Source organism: Pteropus vampyrus, unplaced genomic scaffold, assembly GCF_000151845.1.
Source record: "Pteropus vampyrus isolate Shadow unplaced genomic scaffold, Pvam_2.0 Scaffold20, whole genome shotgun sequence".
Lineage (NCBI taxonomy): Eukaryota > Metazoa > Chordata > Mammalia > Chiroptera > Pteropodidae > Pteropus > Pteropus vampyrus.
Genome location: NW_011888801.1, coordinates 12172285 through 12196951, shown reverse-complemented (window position 1 = coordinate 12196951; position 24667 = coordinate 12172285). Strand labels below are relative to the sequence as shown.

The following is a 24667-nucleotide window of genomic DNA, read 5'->3' as shown; positions in this document are numbered from 1 at the left end:
CTTTCTATTGTTGCTAAAAGTAGCTGCAAAGTCTCAGGTTTCTGAGCTAGAGTGCTCTAGGGAGGGCTCATGGGAAGCTAGGAGAGTCCCCTCCAACACACACACACACACACACACACTTCTCTTCCATATAGAATTCTTCCTGTTGCCCTCTTCCCACTGGATTAGCTGCCAAGAGGCCTAGAGCAATCTTTTCCTACTTGTGACCGAGGAACCAAAGAGATGGAAAAAAAGTCTCCCAGTTCATTGCCCTCAGGAAATGCTGTACTCGGCCTCTGCTCTTGGAGAGCTAAAGGCTCCAAGAACTCCTGGAGTTAAGCAGAATGTTAAACTTTGCTGATCCAGTGTTTCTCAATTTCATTTGTCTGTGAAACCTCCTTTTTTTTTTTTTTCATTTAAAACTAGTGAACATGTCCCTGGTCTCTCCCTGCATCTTTCAGATCCCAACAGGGACAATGCAACCATACCCAGAGTAAATGGGTCATTGATGAGGTGCTAGAGAAGTGAGCACCTAGAAATTTACTGACCCTCACCAGCCCATGGCTTCCTGCCTTCCTTGCATCTGTTTCCCATGGGCCCAGTGCCTGTGCATCATGCTGAGCAGAGTCATAGAATAAGGGAGTATCTTCCTCTTTAGGGCTCTGGGAGGGGGTAGCCTGGAGCTAAGAACCTATTGTCAAGCTCCTATTTACTGTTTATCTCCTCAGAAAGACAGTGTGGAGGTGGAAGGAGCCTCAGCCAGTCAGCATCCCAGACCTGGGCAGTGTGCAGACTTGCCCTGGCACGTTGCCATGTTTCTGGTTAAATGAGGCCGTTGTCACCCTTCCCTAGGCCTGCCTGCCCTTCTCTGATAAATCCCTGTTAAGACCAGTGGAGTAGGAGCCTCAATGGAAGAGGAAGAGGCAGTGTCCATGGGGTCCCCAGCTTCCCCTGTGGTGAGAGAAGGCCTAGTCGGTAGCCAGACTTTCCCACCAGTGGAGGGTGTTTTCCCAGCATCCAGGAGCTATGGGTCCTGGGTCAGGAACTGATATTGGGGGAGGAAGCAGAAGCTTAAGATATCTAGCAAGAATTCTAAGGCCATGCTCCGGTAAAAGGCTGGGTGGCCATTTGTCTTCCACTTGCCCCCTCTAGCTCCATCCTAGCCCTATGCAAGAAAGGGAGGTAGCTAGGCCCAGAGTATGGTCCCTTGATCCCTTCTGCTCCAGCCTGATGCTGGGAGTGCTCTGGTTCCCCAACCTCCACCCAGGCCTCATCTCTCTTTGCAGGGCAAAGTGAAGGAAAGGTTTACCCTGTTGAGGGAGTCCCATGGGCCTCAGGACACAGACGCCTGATGTGTGATGCGGGAGTCTGCTCTTGGGCAGGACCCCAGCATGTAGCGCTCCCCCATCCAAACCCAGGAGGCATCTTCCCACTCAGCAACGGAGAAATTTCTTATCCTCCTCTAAGCCTCTTCTTTGTGCCTTTACCTGAAGTGATTCTGGTGTGCAGAGGAGAAGCACTTGCTAAGTGCCCCCAAGGAAGCTGAGCTAGAACAACCCCTGGAGGCTGGCCTGGCTCACCCTTGAAGCCTAAGTTGGGCTGGCTCCGTACCATCTGGATCATTGTGTAGCCCCAGGAGTAGGGGTGCAGCCAGCAGGTCTGTGGGTCACTCTGTTCACCCTTCGTACCCTTCAGGCTTCACCAGGGACCCATGCATCCTGACTCAGAGAGGCATGTCCTTTGGCAAAACCCTGGGAGAGGAGCATGGGAGACTGAGAAAGCTGGCTCTGACCCTAATACCAACTTGATGGCTCGTCTCAGCCCAGAAAGAGCTGGGTCTGCTGGGCCTGTTATACTGCCTGGCCACTCCAGAATGACCTGTCAGCTTATCCCCTCCACTTCCCTGCACCTCCCAGCACCCCTCTAACACCCCCAACCCTGCTTTCGCTGAGTATGCAGGAAGGCAAGTTGGAAAGCAGTAACTTGCAATACTTGAGAGCATTTTATGTGCTAGGTATTTTATGTATACTTTTTCTACCCCAATCCTGTAAAATAAACATTGCATTAAACATCATAGCAGATGAGGAAAATGAGATTCAGAGTTTCATCACTTTCTGAAGATTATAGGCAGTAAGTAGTAGAGCAGAGATTCAAATCCCACTGTACCAAGTGCCTCTGGAGTTAGCATGCTTCTCCATCAAGAGGAGAAAGGCTAAGGGACAAGGGAAAATTAGTCACTAAATATCTGACATGCCTCTGTGCCCAGGTCAATGCTCCCTTTTCTGTGGAGACTTCCTTGACTTTCCACGGGGATATCCTTAATTCTCCTTAATTCCAGTTCCAGGAACACAGACTTCCCATACAGTCTCCCTTTGTTATCTAACTGTGTGTGTGTGTGTGTGTCTTTTACCTCTCTTGCTAGAGTGTGTGTCCCTGGAGGGCAGGGTAGCACATTTTCCTGCCTTTGTCTTCAGCAATACAGTGCACTCCCCTTCACTCTCTGAAGCAAGCAGTGCTACCCTTGGCCTACCTTGGCACCCTGGTCCCCTAACCACATTGGATGGGCCTTTCTGAGGGCTAGACACAGCTGTCAACAGATGGACCCAGGGTAAGGCCTTTCCTGCCTCCCCGACTAAGCCAGGGCCAGTATCTGTGGGCCAGTTACCTTGGACTGTCTGCAGCACTTGAGGCAGGGGCTGTAGCAGAGGCGGTGGCAGCAAGGGCAGCAGCTGCGGCCAGGGACGGTGAGGCTGTGCTGGGAGAGGCAGCAACAGGCAGCTGGGCAGAAGCAGGCAGCAGTGGGGTGGTGGCCTGGCTGGTGCACACTGGAGCATGCTCAATAGGGGTGCTGATGAGGTGGGACCAAGAAAGACAACAGGTCAAGGGGGCCCCTCTGCAGGACTGGGGCGCAGTGCCTGCAGTAAAGGCAGACTGGGTAGAAGGCACCATCAGTACTACAAACAGCAAGGTGTATTCCAGAAGGTGTATTCCCAGGCTCAGGGAAAGAACACCCCCAAGACTCCAAGATGAAAAGGTTCAGACCATAAGGAAGATAGTAGTAATATCAAAATTATTCTCAAGCCTGGTGAGATTCCCAACTCCCAGTTTTGTGTACTTCTGAATTTTTCTGAGTATGTATTACAAAAATATAGTGTGGTGGAAAAGTAGATTGAATTATCAACCAAGGTTCCTCCCCATCCTATTTTCCTTTTTCTTTTCCCTTTCCCCATTTGGTCAGTGGCACACATTGCCTTTGAGAAGGGGTGATACATTGAGAAAAGCAGAGGTCAGATATTTGAGGGTCAAGGGCTTAGGCTCTGGAGTGGTAAGAGCCTCAGCTTTGGGCTGCAAAGGACTCAGGACACTGACAACACATTTGGAAGATGTATGAAAGCTACCATACCAGGCAGATTGAGGTTATCTGGGCCAGAAAGGGGGCATCGTGCTGTGGGGGATTCAAGAATAGAGGCAGCTGTGCTCCTTTTCTGAAGTCCAGAAAGACTGAATCGCTTGTTTGGGTAAACCCTGGGGAGATAGTAGGCCCCTAGGGTCTCCTATGCCCATGGTGAAGGGGAAGGGGAAGGTTGATCCACGACAGCCCAAAGATCCCCAGGCTATCGTATGCCCTAGCTGCTGTAGAGGGTTTCTCATACATCCAAGAGTGACCTGGCCATGGCCCTGAGTGTCTGCACATCTGAAAGTCCTTGAAATTGGGAACAAGAGAGGTGACTTCTGTGCCAGTGTGGGCCAGTGCAGGCAGACTATGTCAAGGACCAGGTGCCTGTATGCCCCACTCTACCTATACTGTTATTCTATGAGCATCTCTTCCCCAGAACCACTCTAGGCAAGACAGGAGCATCAGAGCCTGGATTGATGAGATTAGATTTTTGCCACCTATGAAACAGGACAGAGAATACAAATTAAATTATAGGAAAGAAAAGAAATGCACATTCTTTGCTCATCTGGGTCACTGAATTAAGGTTTGTACTTGCTACAGCAGCAATAAGATACTGTGACTCTTATAAGTGGGAATGCTGTCCCCAGGCTATGTAATTCATTTATTGACCTGGTACTCTATGTGCCAGGCATATGTCTGTAGTTCCTCACAACTGCCCTCTGATGTAGATATTAGTGACTCTATTTAATAGATGAGGGAATGGGGACAGAGAATTCAATTGCTCAAGTTCTTAGAACATATAGGTAGTGACAGCAAGATCTGACAGAGGAGCATTTGAATTGAAGCTTTACCCAATACCTCAAGTGGCCCCTCATGGAGAAAAAAAAAAACCTTATTTTTACAGTCAGGCAAGTAAAATTTTTTTCCCCAACAGAAGGCACTCTTCTTATTTGAAATAATTAGAATAATAATCTTTCCTCTGTGAGTGCTTACCATATGCCAGGCCTTGTGCTAATAGCTGGATAAGCATTACTTCATTTGATCTTTTCAACCTTGCTGGATGATTGATATCAAGATCCTCAGTTTACAGATAAGAAACCTGAGGTCCAAAGAGACTGAATCTCCGCTAAAACATCACAAAGCTGCCAAGTGGCAGAGAAGAGTGTGAGCCCTAATCACCACAACACTTCTCAGACTTTAATATGCAGGTAAATCGCCTGAGAATCTTGTTAAAATGAAGCTTCTGGTTCTGTAGGTCCAGGTCTGGGTGGGGCTGAGAGTCTACATTTCTAACATGCTACTAGGTGATAACTGATGCTGCTGGTCCATGAAACACACTGTAAGAAGGTACTACAGAGGTCTGTCTCAGATAGGAATGCCAGAGAGCCGTGAGCTGGTTTGCTGAATTGTTCTCCTCTATCCAGTGAGGTGTAGAACAGAGAAAGGTGTGAAATGTGAGAAGGCTGGAAGAAGAGAGCTGGAGAAGTGGCAAAGTTTGGGTTGACTGCTTCATAGGAGGGAACACGATTCTTTTCTGTGATTATGTAGGAAACATCCAGCATGAGCAAGGGCAGTAGCCATGTCCTGACCAGCCCTTTCCCAGCTTAGTTTAGAGAGGAGGCCTCAGGCAGCCCAGTTCTCATGCCTGCAGCAGTGTCCGGCCCTAGCTCTTCCATGAGGCCACTCACTCATCCTCCATGAAAGAACCTGGCTTCTGGAAGCTATTCCTGTGAAGTGGCTGCCTCAGAGAAGTAGGTGGAAGTACTAAAGCCATACCGCTGAGCTAGCTGATAGACCCTAATCACAGTGTGGGCAAGTATGGTCTGGGAAGGCCCAGGCTGACATAGGACACCCAGTCTCCTTTATCTGTTTCTCCTTGACCCTGTGCATGCTTCCAGTGGGTTTCTGGGAACTGAGAACACCACTCAGGACATGAGTGATGAAAATGTCTGGGCTAAGGACAGTATTCTGCAGAACAAATAGGAAATGGGTTCGCCTGTCCTTTTTGCTCCAATTCCCTGCCAGACTAGCTTACTTGGTGCTCTCTCCAGATATGGCTCCAAATGAACCCTGGATTTTTGGGGGAAGGGGAAGATGCATAAAACCGGAGCTAGATGTGGGCCCTAGGAAAATTCATGATCTACTGCAGGGTCAGGACAAAGGGCATGCACATGAGCCTGCTACTTGGGGTTCTTGCTGAGTGGCATCTTATTTAGGACCACTGTCTGTAGACACGAAGCATCCAGGGCCTAGGGGAGGTAGGGATAGGCATTGAAGGGCATCCTGAAGGATCTTGTCTAGGCCAATTCCTGTCAGAAGTTTCATGAGCCCCCGAAAACCAAGGAGGGTGTCTCAGAGAGCAAGTATGCAGAGAATTTAGTTGGCCCTGATTCAGTCCTAAAGACAGTGCCTATAAGATCACCCCAGCCTGGTTTAGGACTACTCTACAGCTGCCTCCTTCCCCACTCATAATTCACTTTAAATATCTAAACAGAAACCAAACCAAGCCAATTATATTCAATTGTGCATGGGCAGGGTATGGCCAGAGGAGAAATACAGCCTGGCTACAGTTCCCTTTTCATCCCATCTCTTCCTTCAACCCAACTGGCATCAAGGTAAAGCATGCCAACCTTGTGCCCCTGCTCTCTTGTGGTAGCCCTTAGTTGATGCTCTTATGGACGGCAATGATATTATGTATGGAAAGGATGGGCTGGTATTGGTGGTGGTGCTAGCTCTTGGAGTTTGTAGTCAATGGGCTCAGGCTGGAACTGTTGGTGATTGTGGAGGTATTGTGACTAATGGTGCTGGGAGGTGGATGCCATTATTGGGGTGATGATATTATTTGTATTAGTTAAGAGAATGAAATATGAACATCTTTGTTAATTGGATGATGACAGAACACCTGTCAGGTAGCTGGTCTTGAAATTGTTCACTCTGCCATCCACCTGCTTGATGTTTCATCTTGCAGCCTAATATTACTGCTCAGGGAAGCCTTGACCATGTCATTTTGCAGCAGGGTTGCTGCACTGGAAAACTCCAGGGGCCCCACTGAAATTGTAGTCTGTGCAAATGACACTTCTTGAGAACAGTGCACAGCAATCCCCACAGGCTGCGGTGTGAATGGTGCTCAGCAACCTTTGCTAGTCCCTCATTATCTTCAGAATACAGTCAATATCTCATAGCCTGTCATTCCAGCTCTGGACCACTACTAACCAAAACATCCTCTGCATTCCCTTCATTCCAGCCAGAATGATTAATCCTGGGTACTGGATTAATCAACCCCTGTGCTCTCCCTGCTTAGAGTAGCTGTCCAGTCTCCCCTAATGGCACATGCCCCAATCTTAACTGTTCTTGCAGATCAGACACACAGATGCCTTCTGCTAGGAAGCCTTTTCTGATCCTTCAGTCAGAGGAGCACTCCCTGTCTCTGGACCTCCCATGAACAACTTTGCACCATGGTCAGTCACAGCCACATCAGCCCTTTCTGATTTCTTTGGCATGCATAGCAGCCAGGCATGGTGCCTTGACTAATGCCCATGGACATAGAATACTGAATGAGGACATCCTTCCTGTTTATTCCAGAGGGCTTGATGTGGACCCCTGGCCTGGGGCCGCTGAGGTGCTGCATGCAGGGACCTAGGGTCACTAAGAAGCACCAGGCAGGCTGAAATGCAGATAAGAGCTTTCCAGAGCTTTAAGAGCGCTCCAACAGGCTGGGGGCCAGGGACAGGGGACTGTTAGGCCACGAGCTCTGACTGATTGGCTCAGATCCTCTGCCAACCTCAGGATACCCACTGCCTGGGGCCTCTGTCTGTCAGCCCCTGGCCCCTCAACCAACCCTTGGTCCTTGGGAGTCCTCAATAAAAGCTCAGTTAAATATAGATGTGCTCCAGGATGCCTAGACGTAAGCAGGAGCACATACCCTCATCTCCTCTGTTGATCCCTCAGCCAGCTTGCCCTGCCTGGCCCTGGCCTTGGCCCTGGAGTCAAACTGTTAGAAGCAGGAAGAGATAAAAGGCCAAAGTGGAATAGGCTGGCAGGGGACTTTGGGGAGCATCTCAGGGTGGGTGGTAGGAAGGCTAGAGCAGTATCCCTGGCCAGCCCTTCTAGATGGGATTGTCAAGGTCCCTGGAGGCAGAAAGAAAGCCTGTGCCCAGGCAGCAGGAATGAGAGTGAGGCTTTGGCCCAGTCCAGTTATAGAGGCAGCAGGGAAGTCTTGAAGGATGGGCCTTAGCATTTGCCTTTATTTGCTAAGTGCTAGTGGTCTCATTCTCAGCCGATGGTTCCCATAATCAGAGACTAGGCTGATGGGCAGACAGGAGAGTGGGGAGGATGTGAGCCTGCCAGCCTGGCTCTTCCTAAATGATCAAGATAAAGACAAGGCCACAGGTGGGTGGGAGCCAGGAGCAAGACCCAGCTGGAAGTCTTTCCTGCCTTCCCACCACTTGAGCAAGACTCCACCAGGCACATCTTCCACCTCTTCTCCCAAGCCATGGCCCTGGCCCACCGAGGACCCCCAGCAGCTCCCCTGTGACTGTCTCCTTAGTCCAGGAGTACTTTCCCAACCCCCTCCCTTGCCTCCTGAGCAGGGCTGAGTACAAGCAGCACCTTCCTGCTTATGGCACTTGTGGCCTGCTTTCTGATGGGAGGACTAAATGTCTTGGCCTGCTGGTTGCAGCTGGGTGTGGGAGCAGAGGCAGGGGACATTTCAGGTACCCACCGATACACATTGCCCACTGGGAGACTAAGGCTGCCCACCAGCCATTCACCAGCCAGAGCATGCAGCCCAGGTATGGGAAATCAGTGGAAAGCAGAGCTGCACCAGTTCTCAGCCTTGGTGGGCACTGGCCCCGGCCCTCTTCTGGAAGTGCCTGTCCTCTTCCCGTCTCAGACATGCTCCTCTTGTGTGGTATGCACGTAGGCACAGCGTGACTGGAGCTGGTTTGGTTTGTTTCAAATCCTCTTTATTTCATAACAAGCATGCTGATATGTACAGGAGAGAACTAGGGAGCCAGCACACAGCACAGAGAGGAGAGCACATGCCCCAATTTCACCACAGCCAGGCGGGGCCTCTGTCTCATCTACCCTGGGGTTTCCATTTCCTTTGCAGAGAGCCCCGTTCCAGGCTGCTGGGGCTCCAGAGGGCAGCGAGGGAGTGAGTGGGGACAGGGAGTTGGTCTCTGCCCAGGACCCTGATCTATGGGTGACTCCTTCCAGGACAGCACTAGGCCTGGATGCCTTTCTCAGGAGCTGAGGTTGGTAGAAAATCAACGAGGGGCACGTTCTGTTTCCCTTGGTTCTGGAGTATTATGCCAACAAACCCCATCACATCCTCTCTGATCTATGGCTAAGGCCTTGGTCGGGGAAGCAGAGGCTTGAGCTGTTTGGCAGGTGGTGAAGGTTTCACTGAAGGGTTGGGATGGATGGGTGCAGTACTATGTGAGGCTGGGCTTCGGCCATCAGTTCCAGGGTGGGCAGAGAGGAGAACTGCTGCACTTAACTACTGAAGGTGCACCCAGCACAGTCTACATTCTCAGGCATCACAGTGGGGCTCACATGCCAGATCTGGGTGGGAGGAGGGGAAGGGAGGGGATTCCAGAGAGCCTTTTAGCTTTTAACATTAAGGATTTGGGCTGAAAGGCCATGGTGCCAGTTGCGCAATTTGGCAAAACGTGGGCTGTTACGTTCCGTTTCAAACCTTTCCCTGTGGCACAGAGAGAGAGAGAGAGAGAGAAACAGAGAGACAGAGAGAGACAGAGAGACAGAGAGAAGAGAGGAAGAAAGAAAGGGGTTAGGGGATGTGTCCACCATTCCCCTGTCTGATAGCTGGGGCAGAGGGCATGGGAGGAAGGAATTTGGCTTGGGAAGGTTTTGCCATCCATGGGGCACTTTCCAGATGATTAGGCCTGGTTTGGGGCAAAACCAGAGTCCCAGGGACCAGGATGGAGGGACTAAAGTCCCTGACTTGAATGACTGAGGGGCCATGGAGAAGGGGCCTAGCTAGAGGGCCTGAGGGCAGGCTAGGCAAAGGGGAGGCTTCTGGGTTCTCTCTGGCCTCTATGGTTAGGGCTAGGCAGGGCCGCTTTGGCTGTGGCCTCTCGGGACTGAACTATATAGGCAGATGGGCCTAGCATGGTCTCTGTCTCCTAGCTGGGCATAAAGAAGGAGAAACACCTGTCCCTGTGATGAAGCTTGGTGAGCAGACCTGTCACCTCACTGTGCTGCCCTGATCTCTGCCAACACTTTTCTGCCCCTAGAGAGAAGCCTTCTAACACCATTAATTGCCCCTGCCCTTCTAGGCCTGAGCATGACTAGGTACAACCGTGCACATACATACTCACAAAGATGCTGGCACACATACAGAGGGCCAGGACTTCCTGCCACTTCCAACCAGCAGGGCCTCTGGAGCTCAACCCACAGCCTGCTCAGCTGAGGGCACAGGACAAAACAGGCAAGGAGCAGCCAGAAATGAAAACATGGAGGAAAGGGTGTGCCTGGGGAAGGCCAGTGACACCGACCCCAGAATCCTGGAAACCCAACCACCCCACCCCACCCCCAGCTGGAGAGGCTTCTAACATCCTCTAGACCAGAGGTGCACACTGGCGGCCCGGCGGTCACATCCAGCCACAAATAACATGTATTCAACCTGGACAGTGTTTAAAACTCATTTTAAAAATTAGTTACTACATCCAGACCATGGAATATTACTTAGGAATAAAAAGACACAAATGAACCATTGGTACACTCAACAACTTGGGTGAATCCCCAAGGAATTAGGCTGACTGAAAAATTTGACTCCACAAGGTCATAGGCTTTATGATTCTATTTATACGACTTTCTTGGAATGACAAAATTATAGAAACAGAGAACAGATAACATTAGTGGTTGCCACAGGCTGGGGAGAGGGTGCGTGGTAGGGAGGCGGGTACGGCTATAGAAGGGCAACATGGAGAAATGCTCAGGATGATGGAAATATTCTGCATTTGACAGTATCAATGTCAACAACTTGTCTGTGAGATAGTACTGTAGTTTTGCAAGAGAATACCATTGGGGGTAAAAGGTACATAGGATCTCTCTGTATTATTTCTTTCAATTACATGCCAATCTGCAATTATCTAAAAATGAAGACTATAATAAATGGTCAGCATATAAAAATCAGGCAGATCAGCTTTATGCCTTTAAAAATCAGAGGATGGGGCAGTGCTGGTCTCGCATTTCTCCATGGTAACAATCTCATGTCCCCACATTTAAATCTGTCCACCTTCCCACATGTGCATTACCTGGTAGACCTCCCCTCCAGCCTCTCACATACACACACACATTTTGAGTCCTGCATATTGGGTCTGTGTAGGATTCTGTTTGACACAAGGGGCTCACTGATAACATATTTGAAAACCACTAGTTGAGTCCAAACTTTCTTAGTATCAAGAGGAAGCCAAGGCCCAGAGACATCGTGAATGACCTAAAGACACACGGAAACGGCATCAGAACCATCTTTCACTACCTGCCTCTCCGAGGTCAGGGAGAAGGGGCAAAGACAGCACAAGCAGAGGCCCTATGGCAGGGCCCACACAGTCCTGCTGACAGCACTACAGACAATCGACCATCCCAGAGAGACCATCCAGGACACAGGCGCAGCCACTTTGTCTAGCCGGCTCTGCAGCCTTTGTCATCAATGCTCAGTGACAGGACAGAGACTGAAAGTCTAGTGAACCTGCTCTGCTTGGAGCTGTTTGGAAATTCATAGCCAGCCAGAGAGAGGAGCAAAGAGAGGAAGGAAGAGGAGAGAAGGGAAAAGAGAGAAAGGGAGAGACACCCCAGGACATCCACAACGGCTGCTCAGGGAACACCTCTCCAGATGTGGTTTTCAAACTTGCCAGACTGCCAGAACATCAAGGACAAAAAATCCACAAAACACAGGTAACTTTTGTTACCAATAGCTGTTCACTGCTCCTCACGAGGATTCCCTTTGAGGAAGGGCCCTGAGCTGTGTGGCCCCTCATGGTCAGCCGTGTGAGCATGGAGAGAGCTGAATGTGCACAGGGAGGGAAGAAGACATTACAGGGAGAGGAGGGAGGAACCAGTGAGTCCTGTGTTTTGTTGCAAGAGAAGTGGGGTGAGGAGAGGAAAAAGAATCTTAGGTGGTTGCACAATGGAGAAGGGACTTGGGAGGGTTTTTATGTTGTTTGCGGAGGGGTATGCAAGGCAACTTTCATCTTCAACTCCTCTGTGAACTTGTCACTAAAATAAACTTTGTTCCTTAACACTTGGGGACTCAGAGAGATGAAGATTCTTTACTTAGTGAGCATCAGGTAAACACACTTAAAGATAATTGCGCCACAGATAGGGGCCAGGGGACACCTGGGCTACACATTAAGGTCCTCCAGGATGGTTATGCATGAGCAGTGGTGTCCAGATGCCTCACAGATCCAAGCCCTACCTAGAACTAAGCTAGATTTGTTCCTACTCTGAGCCTCATCAGGGCTGCTCCACGTGGACCCAATCTTCCAAACCATAAGAGCACCAGCATGCCTTCCCAAAGTCAAAGGGAAGCTATAGTGACTTCCCTGAGATTAGAGGCTCAGCATCTGGATGGAGGCACTATTTGTGCTCTGCTACTTCAGAGGAGGCTGGGAGCCACAGCATTACCTGCACCAGCTAGAGCAGGTCCCATGTGGAAGCTGGCAGGTGGCTAACGTTTAAGTCCACCTGGGCAGTTTGCTAAGCTGCTGGGTCTTTCCTGGGAAGGGAGCCAAAGCTGCAACTGATGCCTGGGCTGTTCAGGGGTCCACCCTGCCTCACCTGTAAAGATAGGGTCCCTGGAGATTAAGTTCTGCCTTGGACTGGCCAGTAGGTGGGCATTGGAGCCTCACAGGGAAGCTACCTGCTACCACATACCAGAGATATTGTCAGAACATAGGAAGCCATGGCGCAGAGAAGAGGGGAGGGGAGGGGAGGGGAGGGCTGTGAGCTGTTCTGGGACTCTGCAGGGGACAGACCCTCAAGGCCAAGCAACAACAGGTAAAGGGAGAGTTTGCAAGGTTCTCTGACATGCAGACTTACACTTGCCCTTGAGCCACCAGTGCCACTCACGTGGCATTCCTGCCAGCTTTCCCAACACACAGGAGCAGGAAGGAGAAAGCACCTTTGCATGCGTGCAAGCCTGTATAGGCTGTCACTGTGCATAGGCTACTGGGCTCCAGGGTTTGGCAAACTCAGGCTCTCCTCTAGTAAGCAACTTGGAAGCGTGAAACCCCCCTGGGGAGACTTAGACTTCTTAAGAGACCCTTAGACTCCTTGCTGAACCACTGAATTGGGAGGAAAAGGAAAAGGCTGTGACTGCCTTCAGCTAAGAAAATGGGTCAGTGGGTCTCGGGGTGCAGCTGCCAATTTGAGAGTAGGGACAGATGGAAGCGGGGCTCAGCCCTCTTGGGGAGCAAGACCCCTGACCCCAGAGTTCCCTTTCTGCTCTGATGGCCACTCGGGTAAGCCTGGTGCCCCAGCTGTAACCAGTAGCCACAGTCACTACTTTGGGCTTGAATCACAGAGTTGAACTGCTGCAGCTGATGCACCCCCCTACCCACATCCACAGGCTGCTTGGACTGTTGTGAAATGGAAAAGCCCACCCTCCTCCCATTGCCATGGGAAGTATGGGCATTTGGAGGGAGGCTATGAAGACGAACCTCCAGAAATTAAAGTCAGGAAAAGGGAGTGGAGCAGGAAGCTTATGCCCCTCCAGTCTTGGGCATAAATTCAGAGCCTTCACTGCACAGCAGGGACCCCAGAGGGAGGGGCTGATGATGGCACAGTGGGGAGAAGCTGCTTTCTTGGGTGGGGATCTGTGACCGAGGGAAGAAGCAGGCTGGAGCCTCCTCATTGGCTCTCTTTCCAGATTTCCCTACAACAGAATCCTACAATAGCCAGGGGAGAGACTCCAAGGCCTGTGACAGAGTTCTTAGTCCCCCTGCCTTCTGCTGGGGACTGAACCAAGCTCATGCGAAATTAGGCCCCAGGGAGAAGGACTAACCTCCCCACTTCTACAGGACCAGGTAGAACAAGCCCCAGCAGATGCTGGGAAGGGGGAGACCAATGACAAGGCCTGAGGACCACCCTTATACTCACTCAATAACTTTGCAGTGCCTGCAAATATTCCAGGAGAAATATAAAAGACAGAAGTTCCCTATAATCTACCTCCACCAGTACCCTCCAGCCTTCTAAACAGTGGCCGGTTAACAAGGTGCAAGCTTAGAGTGATCTGGCCAGAGGAACATAAAGTGACCAGAAGTATACAGGAGGGTCGATGGGGCTGGAGAGTCAAGGTTGCCCTGTGAGAGGGAGAGAAAACGCCCCTGCTGGCTTCTTGATAGAAGGAACCTGGGAACTTTTAAGTTGTTTGCTGCGGGGTGTGTGCTGTAAAGGCCCTCTATCAAATCTTCAGTAAGGCTACATGGCTCCCTAGAGCATCTACGTGGGTGGCTTCAAAGGGGAGGTGGGACAAACATGGAAATAGCACGCAGGAGCTGTGGAGCATAGGAGAGGGGAGAGCTGACAGCTCAGTCACACTTAAAATAGCTAGAGACTAACTTTTGAGCTAAATCAAACATCATCTCATTTCAGGCGCATATAGACACATTGCAGGCACTGACAGGTTAAGAATTGTTACTGGAACTGCATGCCATCGTTAACAGGCCTGGGAGGACCACACTTTAGACTTGGAAGCTCCAGCCAAAGAGTGGAAGCAATTTGAGAGCAATTTGGGTTGGCAAAAATACAGGTTCGAAAAGAAAATCCACATCAACTCCAGGTGGCCCTAGAGTCCCACTCTCCACACAGTCCTGTGGCCACAGCACACAGGTTAGCAAGTACAGAAAGCTTGGCCCACAGTGGAAGAGTGCCTCTGAGCCCCAGCCTCACACAGAGGCCACCACAGAACGCACTGACCCAAGGCAGATACTCCCAGGAAGAACATGCAGATGACACGTTTGCCTCCAGAAGTATAAGCATAATCACACTAGGCTCCATGCCTCACCATGGAAAGCCCTAGTGGGTTCCAATGGGTTCCAGGGCAGCGTGCCCCCCTCATGCCCAGGTCGATGAGCACCTGACAAGCTGCAGGTGGCAGGGTTAGTGGCTGTGGCCTTAGGCCTGCCAGTGTTGCAGAGACCATGCCTTGAACTTGAGATACCTAGTCCTGTACAAGTCCCTTCTCATGCCCAGGACTTGTCCTTCCTTGCAGCAGCTGTTGTGCTTTTAGCAATTTATGAAACTAATATCTCAATATCTGGACAGCTGAGTCCAGGAGTCAGGCACCGTGCCCAGTACAGCCCTCCATGTGCCTACTTCCCAGCACCTATCCTCTAGACTCATAGGGTACGCAGGCAAGGTAGCTGGGCCGGTGCCTTCACAGGGAGAGATGCCCTTGTTCTCAAAAGCCCAGCAAAGGCCAAAGCAGCCCTGCCCCCTGCCCAGGGACAGAGCCGAGAGAGCCCAGAGTCCTAACTCTTGCAGCCTGGGCCCAAGGGATAGAAACTCAGCTCCAGGCACCTCACTGACCCAGGACAGATGCCTCAAGCCAGCATCTGCCTGAGCGCTTTAGGGGCAAGGAGTTCCCAAATACATGAACTTGAGACTTATCCTTCCATAAGTCATGTTACCTGGGGCTGCCCGGAGAGGGATGGGGTTAGGAGGGGCAAGGCCACAGAGCCTGAGTCCAGGCACTTACCTTGACCTTCGCAAAGCTTCTTCATCAGGGTCTTGCACTGTGGGTAGAAAGTTGTTGGTCAGGAGGAATCACAAGGAACAAAAGGAAGAAAAGTCGCTAGAGCTCTGTGGACACTGAGTACCCACTAATAACTGAACAGTTACTGCTCCCTAGTCTGTAAACTAGGAAGGGAAAGGCTGTGTGCTGGGCAGAGAAAGGGGACATGAGAGGAAATGGTGCAGTTGGGTGGGAGTGGTCAAAGGTATGTCCTGAGACGTCCTCTTACCCCAGCTCTGGGCAGTAATTTCACCTGGAATCCCCGTGGCAAGACTGCTGCCTGCTGTTGGGTCAGAGAACTGAGCAGAAGAAGGCAGATGTCATTTGCTTGCCCCAGGGGCCCAGGAGGGGCTCAGCAGGCTGATATTTGTCAAGGCCAGCACATCTTAAAGGGTAGGAGGACTTGATTCCCTAGCTTCTGTGGGAGTGTGATCTCTCAGCATCTTTCCTTTTTGCCCCCACCTTGCCACAGCCCTCACTTACTGTATTCTGTCCCTGTCATCTGGGCCAGGATACGGAAGGAGCGAGACTGCAGGTTGGAGGAGCGGCGGGCCCACTCATCAGCCTCATCTTCCGGCTTGTTCTGGTTCTTAATCACAGCCTGATACACAGGAGAGGCGCTGTCTACAGTAAGATCTTTAACAGGAAGGCTCCTGCAATGCAGAAAAAGGCTGTGGGCGAGGGCTACTCTGGAACCCTGCTCCCTATCCCTCGCGTTCTCCCCATGTTGCTTCCCTCTGGCACTCCTTGCACTCCCATTCCCATGACGGCCCCTATTTGTCCGAACCCACCATGCCCTTTACCCACTGCCATCTGAGAACCTGGGGCAAGGGCTTGGCTGGGTCCTCAGTGCTCATGGTGGTCACAGTGGGACAGTGATTTCTCTTATGAAGGATTAGGAAGCTGAGATCCCTCTTGCCATACTAACTCAGACGTAGGACTGAAGATACCCACCGCCCCGTCTCAGGGGCCAGATCTCCTTTAAGGAGAAAGGAGGCAGAACTTATCTTCTCGAAGTAATTTCCCTCTCCCTGAGCAGGTCCTGAGTTTGGGGCTATGTGATGACAGGCCATTTGGGGGACCCAGAGACTCCTTAAGGCAATTCCTTGTCCTCCTCACACCTTTGGATCCAAACAGAAGCTGCCAATGCTGTGACTGCTCTAGAAGAGGACTGGGGACTCCCGCTCAGCTACAACCAGGCAGGCACGGTCGGGGGGCTGGTGTGAGGAATTGGGCAACAAGCCCACACAGCCAGGATCGCTTGCAGACAAGGGAATTCTGGCCTGGGGGAGCTGAGAGTAGAGATGCAGGAGGGTAATTTGGTCTCTGCCCTAGCCTATTGAGGGGGGCCTGGTGACCTTTTAGAATCCCCGGGTCTGGCACATAATAGGTGCTCAAAACTTAGTTGAATGAATGAATCCTAGATCAGAGCCAGAAGAGAACCCAGAGCCCCTTGGGTCCAGTGCCTCCCAACCCAGCTCAGACTGCAAGGAGGCTCTATCTAAAGCTTTTATATATCCCAGCCCACTCACCCTGGCCAGCGAGGGCTGGAGGATGCAGGACGCCCAGCTACCCTGTCAGGAGTCAGGATGGACTCAGGTGGAGTTCACAGTAAGAATAGCCCGTCTCCCCAGCCTGTGGGTCAGCGGCCCAGCCCTCTCCTCTTACATATGCTGAAAACGAGGTCCCACAAGGTTGGCTGATTACAGCATACAGGGACCCCACTGAATTAGAATCCAGGCATCCCAGCTCCCAGCCCAGTGGCCTTTCTATCAGACCCTCTGTAGTGACAAGGGCTCAGAAAAGCCACTTCTGCCCACTGGAGCCTTGTACACCCCAGAGGCTCTGTGCCTGCAGACTTGGCGCAGCCTAGACACTCATTCTTTCCAGCATTCCTTGCCTGCCTCTATGGCTGCTTCTACCTGCTCCCTACCCAGGACTGGCTGGATGGGGGAGGGGCTTCCTCAGTGCCCATGTCTTCTACCCTCTCTGCAAAGAGCTGGATGGAAGCATTGACCTAGTTTCCCAGGACTGGAGTCTCTCAGGATTGGTGCTCTGTGTCTGGCTCAGGGTGGGCTATGACAGCAAAGGTGGAGAAAGGCGACAAAAGGTGATGAAAGCTGGGTACAGCAGAGCTGCCCCTACTTCCCTGAAGGCAATGCCCTGGCCCAAGAGCTACAGGTACTGGCAGCCTGTGGTTGAGACCTCATGGGAAAAACCAACAGATCTGTCTGGGGTCCAGGCAGGAAGGAGCCTGGGGTTACCCAGGAGCAGAGGAGTGGGTAGGATCTCACTGAGGGAGGGCATTTCTGGCACAGGGAAGTCTCCCAAGGATTCCCAAAGCAGATGCTGGACCTACTGTCTTTGGGTGAGATGGGCAATGGGAAGAAACAACCAGGACTTCCTGGCCTACTTGGAGGAAGTGTGGCCTGTGCTGTGGGTGAGGCAAGATGTAGACTCAAGCCCAGGCCCTGCCTGTGAGTCTGCCTACACTGAGCTTTGTGGTCCAGAAAACAGACAGAAGGTGTTTACTGCCATTTCCTTGGAACATGCCCTGGAGGTGCTGCCCTGTCCTTCCCCGGGCTCCAGAAAGCTGCCAAGAGTGAGTCCCTTGGGCTTCACATTATTGGTTCATTTTCCACCACACTGTGCAAAAACCAGGGACTGGTGCTGCCACAACAGAGATTGGGAGTCCAAAGAAAGAACTGCTGTGCTTTTTTTAAGATTCTGGGGCTCAGGGAGAATATGTACAGAAAGAGGGTGGAACAATTCTGGGACCCTGGGTCCGAGGCCATTCTCTGGAGCTGCTTCCAGCATGGTCTTCTTGCCACCAAAACCACTCCATGGTCACCACATCAAGGTCACCTTGAGACATTTACTTCACTGTACACTGCCCCCATATCTGACACATCTTTTGCCTCCCTTGGGTGGTCTTAGCAAGCACAAGCTCTTCCAGATCCATCTTCCATGAGGATTCCGGGTAGTGGCCTCTAAGAGGCCTCCTTATCACCCTCTCCCTTGAATAATGGCCCAGTGTGGATGTTGACATTCAGGTCTACACTGTCCCAGTACAGACAGAAAAGGCTGGAGGAAACACCCGCAAAGCACGGCAAGAACACTCCAGCCTTGGGGTGTCAACACGAGTGTTATTACTCTCATCTGTGTCCATAGTGACATTATTTGGGGCAAACCCCAAAAGACAAGCCTGTATAAGCTGCAGGGCATGCCATCTGGCTGTTAGGTGGGTATAAGGAAGAACGCAAAGGCACTGTCCTCAAACACATCCCACCAAACCCACACACCATCCCACAACTAGACAGACAGACAACGGAACAGACGCTGTGGGGTCTACTTACGCCAGTGGCGATGCCCTGCCAAGCAGAAGAAAGCCCAGCAGGGAGTGCGTGTCCATCAAGGGATGGCAGAGGGGTGGCGCACACACAAGGGAGCAGGGTTAGGATCAGAAATGAGTTATGGGAGTGGAGTGGATGAAAGAGGAAGAAAGAGAGACAAAAAGAAAACTGTCAGTGAGGAAGGAATCATGGAAATTAACAGCAGAAACGGAGCACCTTATGGCAGAGAGAGGCAGCTCTTACCCACAGGTACCACACAGCACCAGTCTAGCAGGGCTGAGTTAGAAGAAAGGGGAAAGCATGTTGCTCCCCAGGATTGCAGGGAAAGGGAAAGGAAGGGGAGGGGAGGATAAAGGAGGGGAGGGGAGAGGACAGGCAGGAGATAGCAAAGGTCCTTTGAGAAGACTAGATTAGATCAATGGTGCATCATGTTAAAAAAATCTCAGGTTGCTTAGTGGCAAAACCAAATGATAATAGTCTTTTCCAAAGGTGCAGAAAATAGAAAGTGAAGAGCAGTTCTTCCATTATCTTCCACTGACCTTCCCTTTGGTGACCACTTTTAGGAGCACATCAAGGACATACTTGTTACATTCTGTGGCAAACAAATGTTAGCAGGAAATCCCTATTAGCTCTTTGGCTTATTCAGGCAGCCTTGTTTTTCTTGGTACACATGAGATAAGGGTTGTGTTTTTAAACTTGCATGGTCATATATTCTATTTTGAATGACAGAATTAAATAAATGAACATCGTGTCTAGTTCTGCTAAGAGCTGCAGCCGTGAGCCTGGCCAGTTTGAGATCCAGGGCTCCAAGGCAAGTAACCTCTGTCCCCTAGTGGTCCAAAGGAAGAACTGCATGCCTGAGAGGGCCAGGCTTCCTGGGACTAGGATAGCCCTGAAGTCCACATAACCTTTCATCTTTTGGCCTCTGGAGCTTCCCCCTATAAACCACATGCACATCGTGGCCATAAGGGCTCAGTTCTGGAAAGGCCAAATGCTATAGGAACTTTCTGGGACTTTTTAACCCCTTGATTCTTTTTAAAACATGTTTTCCTTAGCTTCGGAAAAAAGGTACAACTATCTTTTCAAGTTTTCTTGCCTTGAGTTACTGGAGATACTGACTCAGGGATAAGATGTCATCCAAAGAGGTAGTTCTGAAAGTCAACACTAATGGTATTCCCAAGTAGAAAACAGTGAGAGACTCTGTGTGTGTGTGTGTGTGTGTGTGTGTGTGTGTGAGAAAGGAAGAGAGAGACAACAGAAAGACAGAGACAGAGAGACAAAGACAGAGAGACAGCATACAGAGTGACAGAGACAGGCACAAACAAAGACATACGGAGAGAGAGAGAAACTAAAACAGAAAGACACGAAGAGGAAGAGGTCCCCATTAATGTTCGCACTATTAGCATTCACAGATGATCTTCAGCCAAATCTTTCCCTATTTAGTCCTCAACCATCTGTAACAGGCAAATTCCAGAAACCAAGGATGTCCTCAGTCCCACTGCCCTGGGGCAAACAGGAGGAGGTGAGTGCCTAGTCTTTGGCAGCACCCCAGGTTCTAAAGTGGGGTAAATGCCAACAACACCCTGGATGGTTGCTCTGGAGCCCCCTTCCCAAACAAGAAACCCAGTCACAAATTTGAATTGCTCTCATCAGTGGAAGAACGCAGGAACTTCCCCCCAAAGAAAGGCTTATGAGAAGACTGCGATATCCAGAATACCACCCCACTCTTCCCCCATAACAGGATTTCAGAAGTCTCTTTTTAAACCATTCCCAGCATGGAGCCAGGGGGAAAATGCAGAGGCTCTGACAGGCACTTGGAGGAACCACCATATTCTGCATTTCTCCACCCTTCACCCAAAGCTGACCATGCGTTTGATTCTGAAGAGAGAACATTATGTTCTGGAAGGTATGGACAGAGGCTGGCTCATGCCCAGGAGGCTGAAGGCGAGGGAAGAAAGCGGGTTCCGATGCCTTAAGTCTCTGATGTAGCCCAGCGGCCTGGTGCCCTCAGCCTCCGCGGGGGGTGAGGCCGGGCTGGTGGCGGAGTTGGTGAGCCGTGAGCAACCGAGGATGAAGGAAGACGCTTACCCACTGAAGTCACTGCCCTGGGCCTGGGCCTGCCCAGCGATGGCGTCCATGATGGCGTCTTGGGAGTACATGCTGATGGGCGTGTTATACTGCGCATGGATGATGGTGGCCTTGCCGCCCAGCCCCTTCACCTCGATGGGCTTGTGGGTGGACAGGGCCGAGTCCTTCAGGGCGTTGGGGTTGAAGCGTTCCTGGTAATCGGCGCTGGGGGAGGGGAGCAGGGGGAGCAGAGGGAGTAGCGAGGAGGGAAGTGGAAGGAGAAAAGGGCAACAGGTGATATTACATGGGGGGCTGGTGGCGGAGGGTGTCGAGAGAGATCTCCCAAAGTCTGATCCCAGGCCCCCCCAACTGTAGCTGGGCTGGGTCTGGTCAGGAAAATCCTCGGCACCCTCCCCAAAGCCCTTTGCAGGTTTTTCTTGCCCATCTGGGTTTTTCCAGATCCCTGGAGGCCCCGGCTCAGCCTGAGCTACCGTCCAGGATCAGCAGGGGGCGTCAGGCATTGAAAGCTCTCTCACCACACCAACTGGGAAGCAGAGTCAAAAAGGGTTGGGGAGTGGGGTTGGGGGTACAGGAGCTGGGTTACACGTGACAGGCAGCAGCAGCCCAAACGGAGTCCAGGACGCACAAAAGGCGAAAAGCAACCCTACTGGGATTTTGAGATTCGTTCCTCAACCAAGGGGCTCATCCTATAGGCTGCCCCCGTGGCTGGGGGGTTCTGCTCCTCCAGATGCTTCAGTGCATGTGTTTCTTCCACTCAGCAGGGCTCAGGCTGCTCAGGCCCCATCATGTCCAACTTGCTTTGTGGCCCATCAGTCTCTACCCATCGGGGCTTTCCCCTCCAACAGGCAGGTGTGCTCACCGGGACAAAGACGAGGTTAGGCACGGCCCTTCTGAGGGGTCCCACAAGGACAGAAATGTCTTCAGGTTCACACAGAACCCCGCGTCAGCACAGCATTCCACCCACCGCCCACCAGAGCCAGCCTGCTGGTGTTAAGCAGCTGCAGCAGGAAATTGGGAAACAACGGAATGGCGAGGGTATCAGATAGAGGCCTAGGATCCCTCCCCAACTCCTCCACTCCATATTCGCAGCTTCACACACATGCAGGCTCACTCAGGAACACAAATGCACCCCCTTTCACACATGCATACACACGTACACATGCTGACAGGCACACACTGTCCAGATGGACAGACACACAGACGCATGCTAGAATATGCACGCAAGCACACACACATGCTTTCCTTGGATACTAACTTGGCTGGAGAGTTGGCTACCACCTGAGGAGGAGAGAAAGAAGACAGGGCTATCAGAGTGAGGCTCCTGCTAGGGGGACTGTCCTCAGACTGGCATTGTGGAGGCAGAGGCAGCCGAGTCAGGCGCTGGTTGAGGAGAGTGCATAGGAAGGAGGTGAAGAATTCAGAATTGGGTCATGGTCTCTTGGTTTGGGTCAGAGATGCCTACAGCAGCGATTCCCCCTCGGTAGGTCCCCAGTACCCAAAGTTTGGCTAAGAAGAAAAGTTTGTTTGTCCATCTTTATGGACACTCATGTATATGAATCCCCCACATACAACCTAGCTGTAGACTCTAGGAGAAGAAGCTGGAGATGGAGACAGGACCAGCTACGGCTGCCCCTAAGTACTTCCTGGCCAGACAGCAGCTCTGCACTTACCCCTGTTTAATGGGGGCAGCTCTGAGAGTTCTGCAACCTGAGCAGGAGTTGCAGTGGTGCTGGGTGTGTATGTGTGGCCGGCTTACCCACAGCCCACAGGACCTGCTCTCCCTCTCGGAGGAGGGGCAGGCAGCTGTGGTTACACCTCCTGGGGCACAGGGGATAGGGGGTCTGTGCACTCCCTGGTGACCAGTCCTAAAGGCCCTGTGGATAGGCAACAAAGAAGTGTGGGTCTGAGGTTTATTGCAAGAAAGCTCTCAGCCAGGGCAGCCCATCTTGGACACTACAAGAGAAACCCCACCCTTGCTCTTATCTGCGAACATGCCTTCTGGAGCACCATCTCCATAGTGGAGGGATTGCCTGCATTACATCTTCTTAAATGCAAATTCCTTACAGCAGCAGATCCTGGCAGCTGCTATGGCCCTGTCAGAAACCTGAGGGGGGAAGAATGCAGAAGGTAGCGTCTTTGCCCCCAAACTCTGCCACCTTCTCAGATATGACTACCGTGGGTTCTGACTGGGAGCCTGTGTCCCAGCTGGCCTGACCCTGGTCATCTTTTGTCCAGGACTTTTGGGAACCAGGCCAAAGCCAGGGGCCCCCAAGCTCCAGGTAGCCTCACAGTGGCCCATCTCAGCTCCAGGCCCGTCTCAGAGCTGATATAATTTCCTCTGTCCTCCCAGGCTCAAAAATAGCTGCGAGAGGAGCTATATTAGGAAAGGGCCAGCACAGATCTTCCATTCCTTCTCCATTTTTGGCCAGTCCTGACAGCTGCAGAGTCAGCTCTTGCCCTGACCAGCCATGCACCCTAGAGAGGGCAGTGTTGGCCTCTGGGACTGCCTCTGGCCTGCCCTGCCTGGGCAGCCAGCTCCTTCTTTGGCATTGATTCCTGTCCCCTGCTTAGCTTCCTCCTGAAGACCTGGAGGCTAGGATGCCTGCGGCAGACAGCTCAAAGAAGAGGCAGCACCCAGGTCTTGGGGAGGATGACCCAAAGATGTAAGATCAGCCCAGGAGCCCTGGCACCTAGTGGCTTGAGGGACACTGCTCTTCAGTGCCAGCCCCAGAGAGTACAAGGAGAACAGGGCTGCAGGGATGCTCAGACCCCCTGTCCTCGCACCCACTTTTCCTCTCCATGCCTCCCAAGAGGACAGAAGCTGCCAAAGAGGAGAGTAGGGGAAGGAACTTCCTTTCGGAGCCAGACAGGACAGAATTCAAATCCTCACCCTGCCTCTTCCTAGTGCTGTGATTCTGGGCAGGTTACCCACCTGTCTCTCCTCTGTCTCTCCATTCATAAAATCGAGATGGTGGTGCCCACCGCACAGACAGGTTGTGCAGACGAAATAGAATGCTGAGAGTAAAGCCCTCAGCATAGGTTAAGTGTACAGTGGATGGATTTCAAGCAGTTAGACACTTATCGAAGGTAATGTCTCAGCTCAACAGAGACCACCGGTGTTAGTCCAAGTCAGAGGCTCCACCCTTCCTGTGGCAACAGCACCAGCCTTCATTTGGATGAAGTGCTCCCTCTTCTAGCACATCTTCCCTTGGAGGAAACTGTTAGACCTTGATGCTCTGAGTGTCAAGTATAAAGTAACACTTGTCAGGTTCTGAGAAGTCCTTGTGCCAATGGGTGGGAGTCATGGAAAGCAGGCACAGGGCTGACCCCTCACTTCTCTGGGCAGGTAGGTAGATCCCTGTCTCCTTGCAAGGAGGAGTCAGGCTGACCTGAGTGCCAGTCCTGCCAGTCATTAGCTGTGTGACCTTGGGCAAATTACTCACAGATTCTGGGCTTCTATTCCCAGCTATAAGTGGGGAAAATGATGCCCACCTCTGAAGTTGCTGGGAGAGTCGTGTTAGTTAAAGCCCATGGACTGTTAGCAGGTGCCCAGCCCAGACTGGGAGCTTGGTAAGGGGAGACATTGCCCTCGTTGCAGGTGGACCTCATGGAGTTGCCAGTCCACCAGAGACTGACTTCCCTGTCAGGTGCCAGTCCCAGGGGGACAAGAAAGAGCTATCAGACTATCCAAGGCAGAGAAGGGGGCCATTTCTACTCTGCCATTTCCTAAGTTTTCTGACAGAAGCTCCTTGCTGGAAAAGCCGGGGGTATATGTCTCTGCCACCTCGGTCCAGGGAAGCCAGGGTCCAGGTGCTCAGACTGTGGAATGTCCGAGGCCAGCTTCACTCAGGATCCAAGAAAGAACTGGAGGACCGGGGGAGGTGGGGATCTCCAGGACAGCAGTGAGCTGAGGGAGCACAAAATCTTACCTTCTGTGGCAAGGGCAAAGGAGGGGCGTGGGCTTGGGTCAACTGACCCAGGCTGTGTGACTTCAGGCAATGACAACAGGTAGGACGTATTGAGTGTGCCAGAACAGAGCTCAGTGCTACCCATGTGTTGTCTCCTTCAGTCCTCCCAGTAACCTTGAGATCT

At 51.7% G+C, this 24667-nt stretch overlaps 1 protein-coding gene across 7 annotated transcripts in view; it reads right to left on the bottom strand.

The window, feature by feature from the left end:
- Nucleotides 1–24667, bottom strand: part of LDB3 (LIM domain binding 3) — a 62790-nt gene that overhangs the window by 23556 nt on the left and 14567 nt on the right. Inside the window, exons 4-8 of one of the 7 annotated variants that reach the window (XM_011355360.2) lie at nucleotides 21831–21853; nucleotides 20576–20779; nucleotides 15618–15787; nucleotides 15099–15135; nucleotides 8415–9080 (exon numbers count right to left, since the gene is read on the bottom strand). In XM_011355360.2, coding sequence (XP_011353662.1) covers nucleotides 8984–9080; nucleotides 15099–15135; nucleotides 15618–15787; nucleotides 20576–20779; nucleotides 21831–21853 — 531 coding nt within the window. In that variant the 3' untranslated portion in view covers nucleotides 8415–8983. Of the gene's footprint in view, nucleotides 1–2644; nucleotides 2828–8414; nucleotides 9081–15098; nucleotides 15136–15617; nucleotides 15788–20575; nucleotides 20780–21830; nucleotides 21854–24667 lie in introns of those variants that run through there. The other 6 variants (XM_011355356.2, XM_011355357.2, XM_011355353.1 and 3 more) reach the window with 6 other exon arrangements.